General features: G+C 42.6%; 1 protein-coding gene across 12 annotated transcripts in view; it reads right to left on the reverse strand.

The window, feature by feature from the left end:
• COMTD1 (catechol-O-methyltransferase domain containing 1) overlaps positions 1-19,274 on the reverse strand; it is a 66,222-nt gene that overhangs the window by 37,530 nt on the left and 9,418 nt on the right. For 5 of the 12 annotated variants that reach the window (XM_025212950.1, XM_025212947.1, XM_025212942.1 and 2 more), the window contains exon 7: positions 18,634-18,767. In XM_025212950.1, coding sequence (XP_025068735.1) covers positions 18,634-18,767 — 134 coding nt within the window. The other 7 variants (XM_025212936.1, XM_025212911.1, XM_006016297.3 and 4 more) reach the window with 5 other exon arrangements.

The following is a 19,274-nucleotide window of genomic DNA, read 5'->3' on the forward strand; positions in this document are numbered from 1 at the left end:
CTCCTGGCCTGCCACCTCTACTGCTTTCTATATCAAGTAGGGGAGAGCAGCATGCAGAAATCCCATCCTGTGCAGAGCTGAGTGAGTGAGCATCCCAGCAGAAAGCCCTTTTTGACAGCTGAGGCAGTCCTAGTCTCATCAACAAATTGTGGTAACTGTGCTAGGCAGGATTATAATAAAATAAGCCTCCCATTCACACATACCTGCCTTTTGTTTGCAAAGTAATTTCACTTTTCAGTGCCATGGGTCCATTTTGGGGCATTTGTTCCCTTATGTCTTTCTGAGAGTCCTTTGCTGGTCTCTTATGACAAATATTAAGCACATTTTGTGAGCAGTTCTGAGAACTGCACACCAACAGCTGATGAGAGTGTTTCATAATCCCAGAGAGAAAATGTACCTTGTATTCAGAGAGACCAACCTCTTCATTCCTTTGGAACAAGCAAAGATGCTCAAGCTCCATTGTGTCAAATATCGGACTAAACAGGAGTTGCTTTGATGTAAAGAAGACTTTTCAATTGACACTAAATAGCGGCTACCCTATATGATCACCCTGTGCCACTGTCACTTTGGGGTATTGTGGGTTTTCCAGCAACACTGGGGTAGGCAAGAAGTATGGCATGTCCTCCTTTATTCATCTGTTAGCTTCAATTAGACGGGAGATGGAAATACTCCGCTGGTTTTGTGGGACCTCTCTGGAAAAATGACTGTCCCTGAACAGTCTGTTTTGACATGTCCTCTTTTAATTGTGTAAAGGGAAGGATCTGACCTAACGAAGAACACCAGAGATGTATTCCTAATCGTTTTTTCCAGCCAATTGTTGTAATTCTCAGCCTGCAGGAGTGTTTCCAGAAGTTGGCTTGAATAACAGTGGTCCTAAGATATAAAGTTCACTGAAGTGAAGAGGAGTTTTTAAATTGACTCTAATGGGCTTTCAGTCAGGCTCCTCGACTGCTGATTCTTAACTGGAGATCCATGAATTTCTAGTGACCTGGGTAGCACTTCCATACAAAATTGGGTGGTTGCTTGGTGCTGGCTTCCTATCCTTATTTACAGTTCTTAAACTGCAGTAAAGGAAAGTGCTGAGTGCATTATGGTATCAGTATGAGGACTCTGCATTCCCTAAACCCTTGAGAGTTTGGAAGAGGAGAATTTTAGCTCAATTACTAATTCAGCGTAGCAAGGACCGTCCTTTATCCTCTGTTTGTCCAGCACCTAGCAGAGTTGGGCCAGATCTTGGCTGAGCCCATTGCATAGTGTTGCATTGGAAGTATTTATTATTGCTATTACGATGATATTTGTATTACAGCAGAGCATAGACTGAGTCCAGCTGAACCCAGATCCCCTTTATATTACGTACTGTACAGACCCATAGTAAGATTCAAGAGTTTACAAAAAAATATGAGACAGGAAAAGTGGGGTGTGGAGAGTTGAGAGAGAGGTAACGTGACTTGCCCAAGGTCAAACAGTGGGTTAGTAGCAGAGCCAGGAATGGAAGAAAGAACTCCAAAGTCCTAGTCTAGCATCCTGTGTATTGAACCATGCAGTGTCACTTTCAGGCACTTACTGATGGTAAAGCTGATGTGAAGACCCAAAGGCCCACTCTTGCTTCAGCTGAAGTGGCTGACAAAACTCATGGTGATTCTGTAAGAAGAGGCTCAGGCCCCAGACATGGGACCTGTGTCCTGGTTATGTTTGAAAATTGGGCTCCCTACATGACTGTGTTTTGCATGTGCAGATTTCAGTTAAACTCTGAACATACGGCAGAGCTTTTATTCTCAGTAATGGAAACCACGTTATTACAAATATATGCTGTAGTCAGACATTCAATTTATTTGTTATATTGGCAATAAGATGCTCACATTAGCGGTCTCCTACAAATCAATATAAAAAAAAAATGTTGCTTGTTTCTGACTGCTCAACCTCCAACAAAAGCAACCCCCCAAAACAAAGCAAAACAAAACCAAAACCCCCCAGGGGTAATTCCCAAGATTGCAGTAAAAAAAAGCACAAAACCTTTGTTTTTACTAGGTGACTAGAAGTGAAATTATGAGCCTTTAAACTAAAGTCTAAGTTTTTTTTTTCTTGTAGCTTGAGATCTGTCCAATCAATAATCTTTCTGCTAACTCTGGGGAGAATTTTAGTTGCCTTCATAAAATGTTTTAATTATTTAAAATCATAAAATATAAGTAGGCACAATTTGCTTAGAACTCATTAGGGAAATATATGAATAAGAGGAAAAGATAATGTTTGCTTCTGAATTAATTTAAAGCAGTCTCTAAAAAATGAAATCTAACCCTGCAAAGCAGTGACTTATCAGCAATGTTTACTTTTCATATAATAGGAATAAATATTAAAGCAGCTAGTTATGTGCTTATCCCTACAGTACTGTGCAGAGGCAAAAAGGGAGATAAATAACTTGTTTGAAATTGTACATTAATTCTCCTCTTTTACAGGTTTTATGTTTATTCATTTCCTTTTTGGAAGCATTGCCTTTAAAATTATTGTGACAAAACAGGTGACTTAGAACCCACAAGTAGCTGCAAATGCATGAGACCAATTTGTGTGTGATTAGAATTATGCAGAAGTAATGCTGTATTCTTATATGGAAACTTTCATCCTGAAGGAATTCACAGTACATAGAGCAGTGGTTCCCAACTTCGGGTCGCGACCCAAATGAGGGTTGTGGGGGCAATGCTGGAGGCGCCACATACAAAGGATGAGCCGCACTATGTGCTGGCAGCTCCCCTGCCCCTAGGCCACCACCTCCCTCGGCTCCCAGCAGCAGGTCGCTGCAAAAAAAGGTTGGGAACTGCTGACATAGAGTACCATGGAAATGCATCTACTTCTGGGGTGGGATGTGCCAGACTGAGAAACAGAACATCAAACAAGAGTTGGCAGAAAGTGAAGAAAAACAATTCCCACCTTTGATTCCTCTCTAGGAGTTTTGGTGGTTACTGTGACAGGGATATGCATGCTTGTGACAAACGTGGGACACTACTATGATACTGCTGTGGATAATGGGAAACCAGATAACATGGTACCCTAGCTTCTGTATTTAGTTTGCTGTGAATTGGATGATCTGGAACAAATCCAGCATAACATTTCATCTGGAAGTGAGTTGATTGTGTGTTTGATGTTGTCCCACTGTTTAGAGACATTACAGGGTAAATTTTTCCACCAGCATATTGATTTATTCACTGTCTCCGAGTTTTATTAGCGTGGGCCAGGTTGTGATCCTAGTTCAGATTTACATGCGTCATCTCAACATCGCCTGCAGCTCTTAGCGTAAAAATCTGGCAAGCACAGACTTTGTCACTTATGGTCTGATACTTCCTGCTTGTGACGGGGCCAGAAATCTTATAAAAACAACCCTGAGTGGTTGCTTCACTGCCTTTCTGCTTTGAATTCTGAGCAGGACCCCTTCTGAGGCTGCCAGGATAAAAATGACACCCAGTCAAATTGAAAGTCACCTGAACTTTTTAAGAGGCTGCTTTTGAATTCTGGGGCAAGAGTGAATTCTCCATTTATCTAACTGCTTTGCCTACCAGTTGTTTGACACTGGGTGTGGCTCTCTAGTTGCTGTAGCTTTAAGGAGTAGAAGGTGCCAGGTTGAAAAGTATTTATTTTTCAAGCCTGCACCTACACCTCCAAGTACGAGACCATTAACTGAGGTGTGGCTATAGTCAAGCTGAGTTAAAGCTGCTCAGGTGCCATGGAAAACGGCATAAAGGAAACGACCTTGACTGGATACGAGTGGAAGCCTATTCATATCTATGGGTACTGGATAAAAGTTTCTTGGCTTTGTGTAGATTCAGGAGAGGCCTTTTAAAACTGAACATTGACTACTCAGCCTGCTTACCGCTGCTGCAAGCATTAGAGCTGGATTTCTCCCTCGTACGGGAGAGAATGCAAGAGGTGCCCCAGCTATCAATGCACTGTGCCATGTGCATCATGTCCCCTGGAGGGAATGAACTGCTGGTAAAGAAGTTGCCTAGGCCATTAACTAGGCCACTGACTGTATACTTCAGATAGCAATTGTGCTCTTTGTAGACTGCTTCTCTCTGCCTTCCCTGGAGAATACATCTGTAGCCAGGGACTGCTGCTGCAAAGGATGCATCCCATCAGGGAAGGATTTTATTTGATAACACTTTATTCACTGTGCTATTAAGGACTCTTTCATCATAAGCTTTTTCACCCCATCAGCTTCTCTGAGCTGCAGCCCAGAAAAAACCATATCTCCTGGCAAACATACAGGCCATGAGCCTGGTGTGAGTAATATAAACAAAGGGAATCTAGCAGCATAGGAAGTTCAAACAAATGGGAACTAATTTGCTTCTGTCTCCAACTGAAGAACCATTTTCATCCTCCCCTTCCTGGCTTGGTTTGGTTTTCTACACATGCTCATTCTCAGTGGAAAAGCTGGATGCTGACACAGCAGAAAATGGAAGAGTCATGTGGGCTTATAGATTCATAGATGCTAGGGTCGGAAGGGACCTCAACAGATTATCAAATCTGACCCCCTGCCAAGGCAGAAAAGAGTGCTGGGGTCAGAAGACCCCAGCCAGATGCCTGTCCAGCCTGAGTCCTTTGGTGTGTCCTAGAGAAGAGAGTTTTGCTCCAAGTTTTGAAGCCTGTTGGTTTTGTTCTGAATTTCTTCCAGGCTGCAGACAATTGTGAGTGCCTGTTAGCCTCAATCTTGGCAAACTGGAGGGGGCTCAAAGGTTAACATATATAGGTCAATTTACCTAATTAACAAATAATTTTTAGGGAAATTGGTGAGACCTCTTCTTCTCCCTAAAGGCTCTGTTCAAACAACACTGTGCGTTAGTGTGTGGTTTCCTTGAGGCAGCAACTGTCTGTTCCATATGCCTGAATGGCTTCTAGCACACCTGAGCTCTTGCTCTCACTGGGTCTCTGGGGAATTACTGTATTACAGAGAAAAAGTAAGGATGCCTGACGGACCCAGAGGGTGGTAATGGACGGAAGTCAATTGTCACGGTGCCCTGTGACCAGTGGGGTCCCCTAAGGCTCTGTCCTTGGACCTATATTGTTCAACATCTTCATTAATAATGTGGACATTGGAGTCAGAAACAGACTGGCCGAGTTCGCCAATGACCCCAAACTTTGGGGCAAAGCATCCACACCTGAAGACAGGAGGGCAATCCAGGCTAACCTGGACAGGCTCAGCAAATGTGCGGACGAGAACCTGATGGTGTTTAACACTGAAAAATTCAAGGTTCTCCACCTTGGGAGGAAAAACCTGCAGCATCCTTATAGGCTTGGCAGTGCTATGTTGGCTAGCACTACGGAAGAAAGAGACTTGGGGGTCACCATTGACCACAAGATGAACATGAGCCTGCAGTGCGATGCTGCCTCTAGTAAAGCGACCAAAATGCTGGCTTGCATCCATAGATGCTTCTCAAGCAAATCCCGGGAAGTCATTCTTCCCTTGTACTCGGCCTTGGTGAGGCAGCAGCTGGAGTACTGTATCCAGTTTTGGGCCCCACAATTCAAAAAGGATGTGGAGAAGCTTGAGAGAGTGCAGAGAAGAGCCACGCGCATGATCAGAGGTCAGGGAACCAGACCCTACGATGACAGGCTGAAAGCGAAGGGGCTCTTTAGCCTGGAAAAGCGCAGGCTCAGGGGTGATCTGATGGCCACCTACAAGTTTATCAGGGGTGACCACCAGTATCTGGGAGAACGTTTGTTCACCAGAGCGCCCCAAGGGATGACGAGGTCAAGTGGTTATAAACTCCTGCAAGACCGTTTCAGGTTGGACATAAGGAAGAACTTTTTTACTGTCCGAGCCCCCAAGGTCTGGAATAGCCTGCCATCGGAGGTGGTTCAAGCGCCTTCATTGAACACCTTCAAGAAAACATTGGATGCTTATCTTGCTGGGATCCTGTGACCCCAGCTGACTTCCTGCCCTTCGGGCGGAGGGGCTGGACTCGATGATCTTCTGAGGTCCCTTCCAGCCCTAATGTCTATGAAATCTATGAAACCATACTGTAATTTGGACTTGCTCCTGTAGCATTTACACACTTGAGCAATAATTTCTGGATCAGTACTATGTTTGCATCATTTTTTACTCTTTGCTGCCAGGCCTGTAAAGCTTTTATACTCATTAACCAAGGACAGACGTTCAAAAAGCCTGAACCTGACTTGATTCAATCTTTGTAGGTTAGTTTAACCTGTCTAGGCTAAACTGGTTTGTAACCACCCAGACATCCCCTCTGGGATTAAGAAATGCAGGCACATTAATCCCCTCTGGGATTAAGAAATGCAGGCACATGCTTTCAGTGGCTCAGACTAGAAGCCAGGGGGTGCTAGAACAGCGCCCCCCCTTTCCCTTCCACAGTGCTGACTTGAGGGGGGTATGGAAAGGCCCAGTAGGATTCTCTGATTAGGGAGGGGTTTCCACCTCTCACTGTTGATAACAGAGCACTGAGTTACATAACAGGGAGTTGCACAGAGAGTTATTAGCATTTATCAGCCCATCAAACAAAACAACAGCTTTCAAGCTCTTCTTAGACAACTTTTTCCAAGGAAGGAATGGAGCGACATTATCAGCTACCTGTTGATTAGCTCCAGAAAGCCCTAAGCCAACACTGTCCTATCTCCTGCAGCACGGACTGTAGCCAGCATGTAGTATGCTAGCTAATAGGGGTGTGCAAAGTGGGCCCTATTCAATTCCGATTCAGATTTGGCCTGAATCGGGGACAGACATTCGATTAATTGATTCGGATTACTGTTCTTGATTCGATTCGGCTGAATCTGAATATTTGATGCTGATTTGGAGAATCAGCGATTTGGACATTGACACAGCTTTAAAAGTTTTTTCTACATACCTCGAGGTACCAGCTCAGCTTGTGAACGCTGCAATGCTGGGGTGCATGGAGTGTCCCACAGGAATGTGGAGGGGCCCTCCATGTGCTCAGCAGCAAAACCAGAAGTCTGCCCGGAGTACGCAGGAGCGCGAACGACCGCGGGAGGACTCCGGTTGCTCCCCCCAGACCCAGGAGGCACCAGTTGCTGAGCCACAGGATCATGGGGGGGGCACTTGCGCGCTCCCTGGTGGACCCAGAAGTGGACCAGAAGTGCTTCTGGTCCACTTCCAGGTCTGCTGCCAAGCGCACTGGGGACCACTCCGCACTCCATGTGCCCCAGCATCGCAGCATTCACGAGCTGCCTGCTACCTAGAGGTATGTAGAAAAAACATTTAAAGCTGTGTCTATGTCTGAATTGATTTGGAGGGTTCTGATTTGATTCGGAGAGATTAAAGAGACTCAGAGATTTGCCATTGAATTGAATCGGGGACTGAAACTTCGCACAGCCCTACTAGCTAATGCTGAGAGGTGCCTGTGTAAGGCAGAGGGGAGGGGGGGAATCTCTGCTTGAGCATAGAGTGGTGAGGGGTGGTGGGGGGGAAAGCAGGAGAAAGCCAGGCAGATGCCACTGTATCTGCTGGAGCTGCAGCCAGGGAGCAGAGGGGAGGGGCCAGCCCTGCTGGGCTGGAGCAGAGCCTCGTCTAGAGTTGCAAAGCATCTGGGATGCTAGAGGACTCTGATTTAACTTAAACCAGGAAGGGGTCTGGGACAGACATTGCATAAACTGGTTTGACCCAAATCAGTTAAGTCTGAACTACATTCGACCAGGTTTATCTCAAACTGGTCTCAGCCATTTTCAGACTGGTTTATATGCATTGAGTGTCTGTTCTGTTACAGGTTTAAACAGTTTCTGATCACTTAAATCACTTTAAGTGTAATGAATGTCCCTAGCCATTGACTTCAAGGACACAACTCCCATGATGGTGGATTAAGTATTGGGCTGTGACCAAGTCTGATGCCTCTGGTCACACCACACACGGGGATTAAGCCCAGGACCTCTCCATGTAAAAGCATGAGCCTCTACTTCCTGAGCTAAAGATTAGTCTCTGTTAACTAAGCAGAGGACTCTCAAGCCTCTTTATGTGCTCTTACCACTAGAGAGGGACAAAGAACTGTGTATTAGCACGCAATACACTTTTGCCTCCTAATCAAAGAGTAAGTCCTCACTGCCCCACACCCCCAAATTCCCCAAAGCTGATTCACCACTTGAATCAAACCATAATTATATATTATCAGCAGTCACTTTATTGCAAGGTTGAAGGATTAAATGCAGTTAACAGTGATGAATTCCAGACGCACAGGACAGAAGCATGAAGAGAAGACCAAGCTGTGAGTAACTAGAAGACAGAGTGTAATGTATTCTAAATATCTGTTCAATTAAGCTTCCTTCTGGTCTTTGTTTCAGCTTACAGATGGCTCATCAATCTATAGTTTAGGGACACGTTGCTATTCTTTCTAACGGTAATGACGTGATCAGGATGGAGACAGGTTTGATTAAACCCTCATGTTATGCTCTGCATATTTAAAATAGAGCAGAGTCCAGAGTAGAGGTGATACTTTTGCCTTGTATACAGAGATTCAGTCTGTCAGTCAGGAGACTGAGAGAGGAAAATGCATCTCAATAGGAGAATTTTTGAGAATCAAATGAGATGCTTCCTAGGATGTTATTAAAGGAAGCCTATGTGGATTGCTGAAGTCAATTTTGTCCATTATCAAGTTATCAATGAGAACTGGTCTTTTATCAACCCCACCCCCCAAAAAAACCCCTTGACTCTTTTTCTTTCTAAATGTTCTGTTTTTAACGGGAAAAGAAAATTGGGAAAATTAATTTTCCAAAAAATTGGAAAACATTTTAATTTCCCCCCCTCTTAAAAAATAAAAACAAGCCCCCCCCCCCAAATATTTCTATGAGGAACATAAATTATTTGTATTTATATTGATAAATATTTACCATTTTTTATCAGTTCTACTGAAAAGGCTATTTTTAACTGGAAGTTACCAGCAGAAAAACTACCTAACATGTAATCTTTCTACTGACTTCCCACATTTTGGAAAAGGCCATAACATCATCCAGAGTACAGTCCACAGAGTCTTAAGAGGTGTTGCTCTTACTAACTTTTATTTGCCTGTATCTCTTGTTTGGGCTGCATCCTGTTGCAAAAGCTAGTAATGATCCTAACAAGCCAGCCCACAACTCTACCAGCTCTTTGATCTTGTTGACAAATTCATCCAGCAACCAAGAAATCCAAGCATGTGCAAACCATGTGCGTTTGTTTCTGATGTGCAAGTTATTTTATTGATGTTGTCTGACATTTATACATACTGTGTTCAGAAACTTGCTGAATGGTTACCATCAGCTAGATTTTTTTAGCCTCACTTACAGGTCTGTTGAGCTGTATGACCTTGAGTTGACTTCAGGCTGGCTTCATGCGTATTGGAGCTGTCTGAAACTCAAGTATGTATGTTATATGTCTGAGATCTGCTGTGAAAAAGATGATAATTTGATGCATGTGTCTGGTTTCTAGTGAGTTGTCAGTGTAGCCATTGTGGTGTTGGTGTCTAGTTTTCCTGAAGGACATGCTTACATGACTGTAGGACCCACATTTTTAACCGGGGGGCAAAACCTGTAGTCAAGGCACTTGATAGAGCTCAGAAGTTCTCAGTGGACTTGTGTCACTGAATCCCAGATCCTCCTTTCATTGGCAGCCTGGTGACAAAAACCTTTGATGTTCGCAGTCCTAACTACTTTTTGCATTAGCTGGGGTCATTGGTAAAATAGGGATGATGATGATGGCAACTATTTTCTGACTTAATGGCAAGCTCTTTGGGGCAAGGACACTGCCTCCATGATGAGCTTGGAAGAGCAGCTGAGACGCACACCTTGCCTTCCTGCTTTCACTCGGTGACAAGAAGCAAGCCTGAGAGCTCTTGAGTTCTCTTTTAGCTGTATTTATTGGTGTGTATCAGGCCCACTCTGAAGCAGGTACGGTGCTCACTTCCAGGATTTGACACCTGCAGAATCTTAGTGAGTGGCTGTCCTTCTCAGTGGTGCTCCTGGTTCTGTCACCGAGGCTGCATGGACAAGCCCTTGGCTTACTAAGTATTTGCAGAATACCTCCCTAAGTTTGGGCCTGGAGGCACTACCTGGGAGTAGCTCATATTGATGAAACTTTAAACTGGGACAGATGTTAATTCAAGGACCGTGGAGATGTAAACGACACAAGTTGTTTAAGTTCCATCAGGTTTATTTGAGCCAAGACTCTGCTGATGTGGAGCCCTGCTGAAGTTAATGGGGGCTCATGTAAGTGGAGGGCTGTTGTGACTTGCATTGGAACCTTACTTTGGAAGTAAGGCAGATGCTCTTCCTTTCTTTGTACTGTTAGCAATTAATGGATCATTGTTACTGTATTGTCAACAGCATTAATAGTAGCGATATGAAAGCTACTGGTTAGGTCAGGAGCCCTCAGAGCTACCCTTAATTGCAGCAACCATGCTTCAGTTCAAAAGGGGAAACAAAAAGAACAAAAGGACAGTATGTTAACTAATATTTGCACAGTCCAACTGGGAAAAATAGTTAACAATTGTTAAGCATCTCTCTTGGGAAGTCTAGTAATTTGTACCACTAGTGACAGAGAAAGACAGCACATACATTATTGATGACTGCATGCAGTGAAAGAACCACACTGATATCACTGGGTTATATTCAAGATCATGCTGTTGGTTTGGGGAATTGGATCTTTCCAATAGCAGAAGGTCATCCCACATAATTATTTGGGGCCAAGATGTTCAAAGCCATCAAACGATTTGAGGCCTGCAAGGATGATATATTGACGCTGGATAACTATTATATCAGCTTCATATGCTGATCTTAAATGCACCAGGATTTAGAGCAGTCAGATGTGTAGTTATGGTGGGGTAACTGCATAGAGTAGACTGCTGCTCCCATCACCACTCAGGTAGGTAATGGTAGCATGTAAAAGGCTGTTCACCTTGCAACCTACCTGTGCAGGAGGTAACGACCACCCCTGGGTAAACTACAGACACACAACATCTACTTTCGTGTAACTTTCATGCCTATCATTTTACACCTGACTTTTTTTCCTGGTGTAATTCTATACCAGATTCCAGGTAAGTTAAACATTGTAGGCTTACATGTCATCTCTGTACTCAGGCTTATGCTCTTGTGAACACATCAGCATTTGTGTCATCGTAAGATCCCCCAATTTTCAGAGCAGGACTTCAGTATGTGAAAACTAGGTTTCCCCAAATCACCTCAAATAGTTTATTTTGCAAATTGAGGTCTGCTTCAGATATTTAAGGGGAGAAAATCATTTCTATAAAATTTCATTGCCCTTATAATTCAAAAGGCATCCTCTAAATTAGTAATACTGTTTATATGTAATAAAACTAAAATAGGAAGTAATATCATTACCAGGCTAAAGCAATTTCACACAAAGCTGTTACAAAATTATCTTTTCCTCAGTAAATTATATCCAGTGACATCAGCTTCTGAAAAATCAAAAGGAAAAAAAAAACCTAGGAATCTCCCCTTTAAAAGTCTTTTCTATCAATCATTAAGAGCATGGGAGCACATGGGCTGATTTTTCTAATTGCCAATAGTGTGTTTGTAAGCAGGCTGGGTTTTTGGGGGGGTTTCTTTGGGGGTGGGAGAGGGGGTTAACATTCCACTTGACTATTTTTATTAATAGAACCTTTCTGATGCAGAGCATGGGCAGAACAGCTTTGCGTGCAAATATATAACCATTGACCTTATTAGTATTCTTCATCTGGGGGTTTCAAAGGCCTCACAATTTACCTATGAGGGGGATGGTATTATTTCTTCTTTGTAGGTAGAGAAACTGACAATTTCTCTACCTGAAAGGCCAGAGACACACCTGTGAAAGGGTTAATATGTGCAGTATTTAAATCCCATTGAAATGGTCTATCTACCTCATTTCCTCACAGACCTGGACTTCACTTCTCATCAGACAGTTCTCAGTTCAACAAAGCACTTAAGCACATCCTTAAGTCCTTTGCTGAATCAGGGTTTTTACTAGCATTGCCAAGAATAGAAGTGAAATCTCCTGACTCATATTTTGTTTGTCAGACCACCAGACAATGCTTCCACTTTTTTACGTGCTCTGAGTTGGCAGAAAGTAAGAGAGATCATTTATTTCATTATCTAATGCTAAAGAAAATTTAGTCCCCAGCTCCTGAATTAACTGGACTCCATGGAAATATTTCAGCACAAATAGAATTGCTGTTTGCTTGCTATCATGTGGCCCAGGGGCGGGCAATTATTTTGGGCAGAGGGCCGCTTACTGAGTTTCAACAAGCCATTGAGGGCCACGTGACAGGCAGCCCAGGGCAGATTAATATTAATATTCTAAATTTTTTAGGAGCCCCGCCGGCCAGATAGAATGGCTTGGCAGGCCGCATCTGACCCCTGGGCTGCATTTTGTCCACCCCTGATGTGGCCTTTGCTGAGCATTAGCAAATCTGAGATGACCTCCTTCCTCTGACACACTTTTATCTGAAGTTCAACAAGTGTTAGCACCCTTGTAGGTCAGTTGTGGGTAGAACTTTTATTTGCGGACTTTTTTGTGGGGGGGAGGGAGGGGGAGGGAAGGGAAGGGATGGCTTCTCTTTGCTAGTTTTGGCAGTGATAGGGCTGCACTTCCTGTGTGTGAAGTTTTGCTGGGTGTTTCCAGACCTTGACACAGGAGCAGAGTGACCTACATATCAACTTTACTGATATTGCATAGTTAGGAAAATAATAATAAAAAAATCTTTCAGGCATAATTAAAAAATAAAAACTGCTCCTCCACATCGAATCATAGAAAATTAGCATTGGAAGGGACCTCAGGAGGCCATAGTCTAAGCAGGGCCACTCCCAACTAGATCATCCCAGCCAAACCTTTGTTTAGGTGGGTCTTAAAAACCTCCAAGGATGGAAATTTCACCACTTCTCTGGATAACTTGTTTCAGTGTTTTACTACTCTCCTAGTGGCACGGTGTTTTACTACCCTATCACATGGCATGTTTTGGTTTTAAACCCAATGTAAATGGAAAGTACTTGCCTCTGCATGTTCTTTGTTGAGGTTCTACAAAGTGTTTTTTCCCCATTGTTGACAGCCTGGGTATATGGAGAATGCTTTAAGCTGCTTTCTCCAACAGTGAGTATCCGTAATCAAGTCAGAGGATGCCATTGGGAATGGTGGTGAGAGAATTAGTGAGGTGCTGTTAGATTACACTCCTCTCCTCATTCAAATTCAAATTGTACAGGTTTATCACTGCTGCACTTTTTTCTCCTCTTAGAGGAAAGGTAACTGGGGGTGGGGGGACAGGGATGGAGAGAAGTGTTCAAAATTTCTTGCCTGCAAGTACAGAGTTGCCAACCATAAAAGTTTCAGAAATGCTGCTTATAACCAGTGCAATGAAATAGAGGACCTAGCTATATTGCTATGAACTTTATTGATCATTACTGTAGCATCTAACTTCTTGCAGCATTCACTCAGCTCCCAAGACCTGCTCCAAGTACTGAATCTCTGTGGTTGTGACAAAATGTTGGGTCCCAGTTCAGCAAGGTATTCAAACACTTAGCAATGTTTAAAGATTAGTTGTAAGGAGTACATAAATGTGTGGGTGTAGCATCAGACCTTCCAGATTCCTCATAGGGACCCTAGCACTAGAATACTTCAGTCAGCAGCAGCAGGAGACTTGTGTCCCATAGCCTGATGTTTTCCATCCTATGCTTTTAGTTTTCCAAACAAGGAAAGCGATAAGGCAGCAACATGTGAAATGAAATGCTAATTAAAGCGCTATAGAACAAGGCATGGAAATGTACCACTCTGTATGTATGTTTTTTCTAGAGAAAGGAATCCCCATTTACAGTAATTACTTGAATAGACAGTAACTTATTAACAGCTGTATTCCATCCTTATGTAATTGCTGTTCTTTTTCAGATTTTCTTGTCATGCTGTGTGCTTTCTCTAAGCCTGTTCCCTTGCAATTACCAGGAAATTACTCAGTAAACGCATGGCCTTTATAGGAAGTAAAGGGCCCACTGATATAACAAATCTATCTGAATGTGTTTGTATTCATAGCTAGTAGATGATCCCAGCATGGTCCAGGGTCCTACCTCTGCAGTCCAGTAGGTTATTTGTACCATCCAGTACGGGCAATGGCATCATCATTCAGCTGTGGATCTGACCCTTTCAATCTGATGTGCTACTAGCTCTTAGCCAAATCATCCCTACAGCAGTCCCCAGACAAATTGCTTTTTAGGGAGAAGGAAACCATTTTTTATAGTTTGTCCTGGTTCTTCTTTTTGACATACTCTTATTACTTATCTATAGCCAGGATTTTCCTATGCTTATGTACAGACATTCAGAAAACCTGAGGTGGAATTGATCCAAGTTTTAGGCAGTTTTCTGGAAGCACCGCAGTTTAGATGGGTAGCAAACAGAACGCACATTTGCCCTTTGAGCAGGGGTGAGGGGGAGGGTGGTAAATTTTAGACTAGGTTTCACTATTTTTAAACCTGTCTGTGTGTGCTGAACTTTTGTTATGGGTATAGACCAGTTTCTGATCACTTATACCAGTAAAAGTGTAGTGTCTGTACCTGGCCTTCAATATATCTTTTAATGATTGTTTCAGGTCATTGATTTCAATGCCTGGTTTTCAAATTGCATTGTGCATACAATTGTTCCAGTACTGCTGAATTGAGGTGCTGGAGTCCCCACTGGCCAGCTCATGATTTGCACTGCAAAGCACAAGGAAGGGTAGGCAAAGTTTTTGAATAGAGCGATTTAAGGGCATTCCCTTTTGGTGGAGTTTTTTTTTTTTCCTATGAAGATTATTTTTGAGATGGCAAGTGCTCACTATCAGGGCATGTTCAGCTGTCACAGGCTGGTATTCAGAATGACTAGTCACTTTCATAGGCAGACAAGGTTCTTTGGGTGAATCTGATATCTTTTATTAGACCAACTTAAACAGTTGGAAAAAAAAAATCTTAGTAAGCTTTCGGGTTTAATTTTTTACCCCCGACTATTTAAAAGATATCAGAGTTCTAATAAAAGATATCAGAGTTACCCAAAGAACCTTGTTTGCCTATATCCTTAGACCAACGGGGCTACAACCTACACCCCTGTAATCACTTCCATTTGTTTTGGAGGAATAAATGTGGGAAGGAGCTACCCATCTCACTAAAGGCATTTGGGTGTTGTTTTGATGGGTAAATTTAGCCCCTCTGCCAGTTTTTGGAAATGGTGGAGCTGATTCGGTTGTGCAGTCTAATTCAATCAACAGCTGGCACCCTCTATAGAGCTAGGGTTTCTGAGAACTGCACTTCTTACAGTGGGTGACTATGCAGTGTGAATTTCTCGGTAACTTTTTAATTGCCTTAGAAACTGCAGTTTTCCTTTTGGATTGTCTTTTGTGGTTAGACCTAGAGAAATGTAAAGTTCTTCACACCACCTGGCAAGTATCTTCCCATCTCACTCATGCAAAGTACTTTTCTAGAGCACAATTTTAATTTGGAGCAGTAGCACCACAAAATTAACACTTTTTCCAACCATGTTTTGCTTGGATTTTTCTGCTCAGCAAAATTTAGTCTGTTAATAACAACCTCAAAAGCCTTTCATTTGATTAGCACATGACAAATCAAGTGCATCTTGGCAGTTGCACTAATACTGAGAACCTCACTGGAAACATGTACCTTAAATTAAAAAACAAAACAAAACACATTTAAGGGGAAAAAGGACAGCCCTGTTCTCTATCCCCCTCTTATGGTACTTGCCATAGTCACAAACTGAGACAGATGTTTCATTTTGTACCCATCTGCTCAGAACAATTTCTACCACAACACACATACAGTACTTGCCTACATTCCTTTTTAGCATGTCAGAAAGCACAAGGAGGAGCAATATTAAACACTGGGTATGATGCATGCCCTAACAGCTCTTTACTACTGCATTTTGGAGCCCAGTTACACAGCACCCATCTCTCATTTTCCCCTTCGATCTTGACAGTCATTTTGCAGCAATAGGTTCCCTCCAAACTGTGCCCCTCCCACCCCATCTCAGTTGGTGTCTAAGATCAAGTTGGACAGCAACATGCATCTTGCCATGTCCTCTTCATGCATGAAACCAGAAGAAATGCCACTGTGGAACGAGTATGGTGGTAGACCTGCCAGATTTTGTATCTTTCACCACCTCGCTACAATTCTCGTAAAACAAATGTTTTGCCATCCTTCCTCCTCAGCTACACAGGTGTGCTGCCTTTTGCATCCTTTGTGATACAGAAGTTGCACTGTTCTGGGTTACATGCTTTCCTCTCCTTATTCAGTGCTGCTTTTCGGTTGCTCTCTAGTATTTTCTAGACCAATGAATGAGGTTCATTCCTGAATGGCTGAGTAGTTAATTCCCCTTCAAGGCAGTGGAAGCAGGAAGCACAGATGTAGAGGAATGACCATTTTATGGCTCAGAGACTGGACTGGGATTTAAGAGATGAGGACTTGCTCTTGCTGGTGTATGGATTCTCTAGGCAGACCCTGCTTAAGTCCCAGCTCCCCTGGCTCCTATCCCTAGTCTTTGTTCTGCAAATGTAGTCTTTAAGTAGTTTAAGATCGTGACCATCTCTGCTGAAGGAGGGCCCCATTGCCAACAGCCATTCAGGATCTCCAAAGATTAGCCTTTTCAGGTGATTCCCTTCCCCCACCAATGGTCTGACAATGACAACTTCAAGTGGGATCTTCCTTTTTATTAAGATAAAAGAAAAAGACAAAAAAAAGAGAGAAACTCTACACTAAATCTTAATTTCCCATCCTAACTTATTTTTGGATACCATTCATTGTTCTGCTTTCCCAGCTCTGTGCAATCTTGCCATGACATGGGTTCAAACAGTTATTTTTGGCAGTGTTCCACCTTCATTTTGCCTGATGATGGGGTGCTTCTCAGTCCTACTTCTGCTGCTTAGCATTTTCCTCCCACTATAGCTTGAATGCAAATGTTACACCATCCCCCATTGGGATCATACTGATATTGACTCGTGCATCTCGGAGAAGTTTCTCATTGAGGAGGTGGATGCTTTGGGTGGCTAGGTCATCCTTCCTTGGATTTAATACTTTCCCGCTCCACAAAACCTATTGAAAGAAGCATTTCCCAGGCTCAAAGATGATTGTATGTAAAACACACGCTATATCTGAATAGGCCAGGGCTTGGCAACTGGGGGCCTGCAGGCTGGATCTGGTCTGACCCATGGCAGCTCGTGTAATTAGCAGCAACTCACAATAGTGGAGAAGGTGTCCCCAAGGTCCTGTTGTCTGCCTTTTCCTATCAGGTCCCTTTGCAACATCTGCTGATTGCCAAAGGGTGCAGGGGTGTGGCCCATAGTGGCAACCGATTGCCAACCCCTGGACTAAGCTATTGATGCTACTGTTTGTGCCTCCTGAGAATGCTGAAAAACAATCCTGCTGCATTGCAAGACTATACATGTATTTGTGTGCAGCTGTGCATTTTCATAAAAATGCTGTTTTAAACCGTTCAAATCATAACTAAAGACTGTAGGCGCTCAGTTAAATCCAATCCAAAGCCTATTCTGAACGTAGGCAGCGCATTGCACTAGTATGGTTAAGGCACGTGTTATGTTATTGACTACTGACACTGGCATGATATGGTCAATGTTGTGTCAAGCCCAAAAGATTCGTGAGTCTAGAGTTCAATGCCCTTCTCTGCTGAGAGTATTCAGATCTACATTTCCTACCTCCAAAAGGGGTATCTTAACCACCATGCTAGAAGAATAAGTAGTCTCTCAGACTTCTACCGTAAACTTTTTGCAGCAGAGATCACCTTTTGTTCTAAGAACAATGGGATCCTGATCTATGGCTAGGTCTTTTAAGTGCTACAATAACATTCAAATTTAAAAATATTGTTCTTGCTTGTTGTATGTGCTTAAACACTTTGACACCAGCCTTGTGTGTCCCAGTTTTTGCATATCATAGGGATAACAATACCTATATGGTTTTATAGCTGTCTTTACTGTCTTAATACAGAATGCTAAGAGTATACAGAATCTCAAAGCTTTTTGCATATATTAAGCTTTCAACCAGTCCTTCAGAGTAAGAGAGGTATGTTCAGAAATTAGGCAGACATTTGAAAGTCTACATCAGGTATTTCTACACCCACATAAACCCTGATTGCATTGTGCCATACTGTTCAATAACAAAACTAACTGATTAGCAGAGACCTAGGCAAAATCAATTCTACATATACATGGTTTATATTATGTATGATGCATTATAAGAGGATATGATTGTGTAAGGATATCCTTACAATTTGCCAAGGTATTGGTATTCTAAAAAAGAATGGGTATATTCATAGCTGAGCCTGGAGTTTGTTTTTGCAGTTTGCTGCAATAACAGCAGATATTAGGCAGGGCAGAGTGGCACATAACTAATTGTTCATGTAATGAGTTAGTCTTTAAGGTGCTGCCCTGCTCTATCTTCTACCTGACTTCAAACTAATGCAGTTAACAAATACTCTCTGCAGATATTTGGGAACAATATACTTAAACAATGTACTTAAACAAACAATTACAGTGTTTAGCCCCCTTTGTAGTTTAGCAATTGAAATGTAACCATAACTCATGGATTAGATATTTCATTAACACCCTTAATTCTGATGAGATTCTCGGAGGCAGAAGCACTAACTTGCATTGTCACTGCCACCTCCACTTTAGTACTTACGTTATCAATGGCTATTATTCCTCCTTTCCTTACAAGACGCAAACATTTTTCATAGTACTCATTGGAACTTTCTTTATCAGCATCAATGAAAGCAAAGTCATAGGTCTCCGCTTCGCCAGCAGCCAGCAGTTCTTCTAGATAGGAAACAAGGTATGTTGTTATGCCTTACTTTAATATTGCAGAAAGGGATGAGATAATCCAGTCATGTTGAAGGTTTCACTATTATTATTTAGTGTTCCGACAGCCTTACAGATATAGTCTGGACTTGTATGGCTACCTACTGGAAAACTTCTCTCTTGTTCAACCAATCAAAAGCTCATGTTCTACAAGGTCTGTCTACTTCAAGGAAGTTTACTAGGTGGTTTTAAAACTGCCTAGAGGCATGGAGCCTGAATTTGGTTCAATAATAACAAGCCAGGCAGTTTTAAATTGGATTTATGCTCCATCTCTAACTCGTTTTAGAACTTGATGTAGCTGGATTTCTTTTAAAGCTGATTAGAAAAAGTTTCCAGTGTAGAAAGACTCTAGATGTTAAAGGATTTTTGTTTTTCAGGTAAACCAGCTGATATGCAAAATGCCATATCCCAGATCACACACAATTCTTGGCTGAAAAGCATTTGGGCAGCATTGGTAAGGGCATT

The sequence above is a fragment of the Alligator sinensis genome, unplaced genomic scaffold (assembly GCF_000455745.1).
Source record: "Alligator sinensis unplaced genomic scaffold, ASM45574v1 scaffold109_1, whole genome shotgun sequence".
Taxonomy (NCBI): Eukaryota; Metazoa; Chordata; order Crocodylia; family Alligatoridae; genus Alligator; species Alligator sinensis.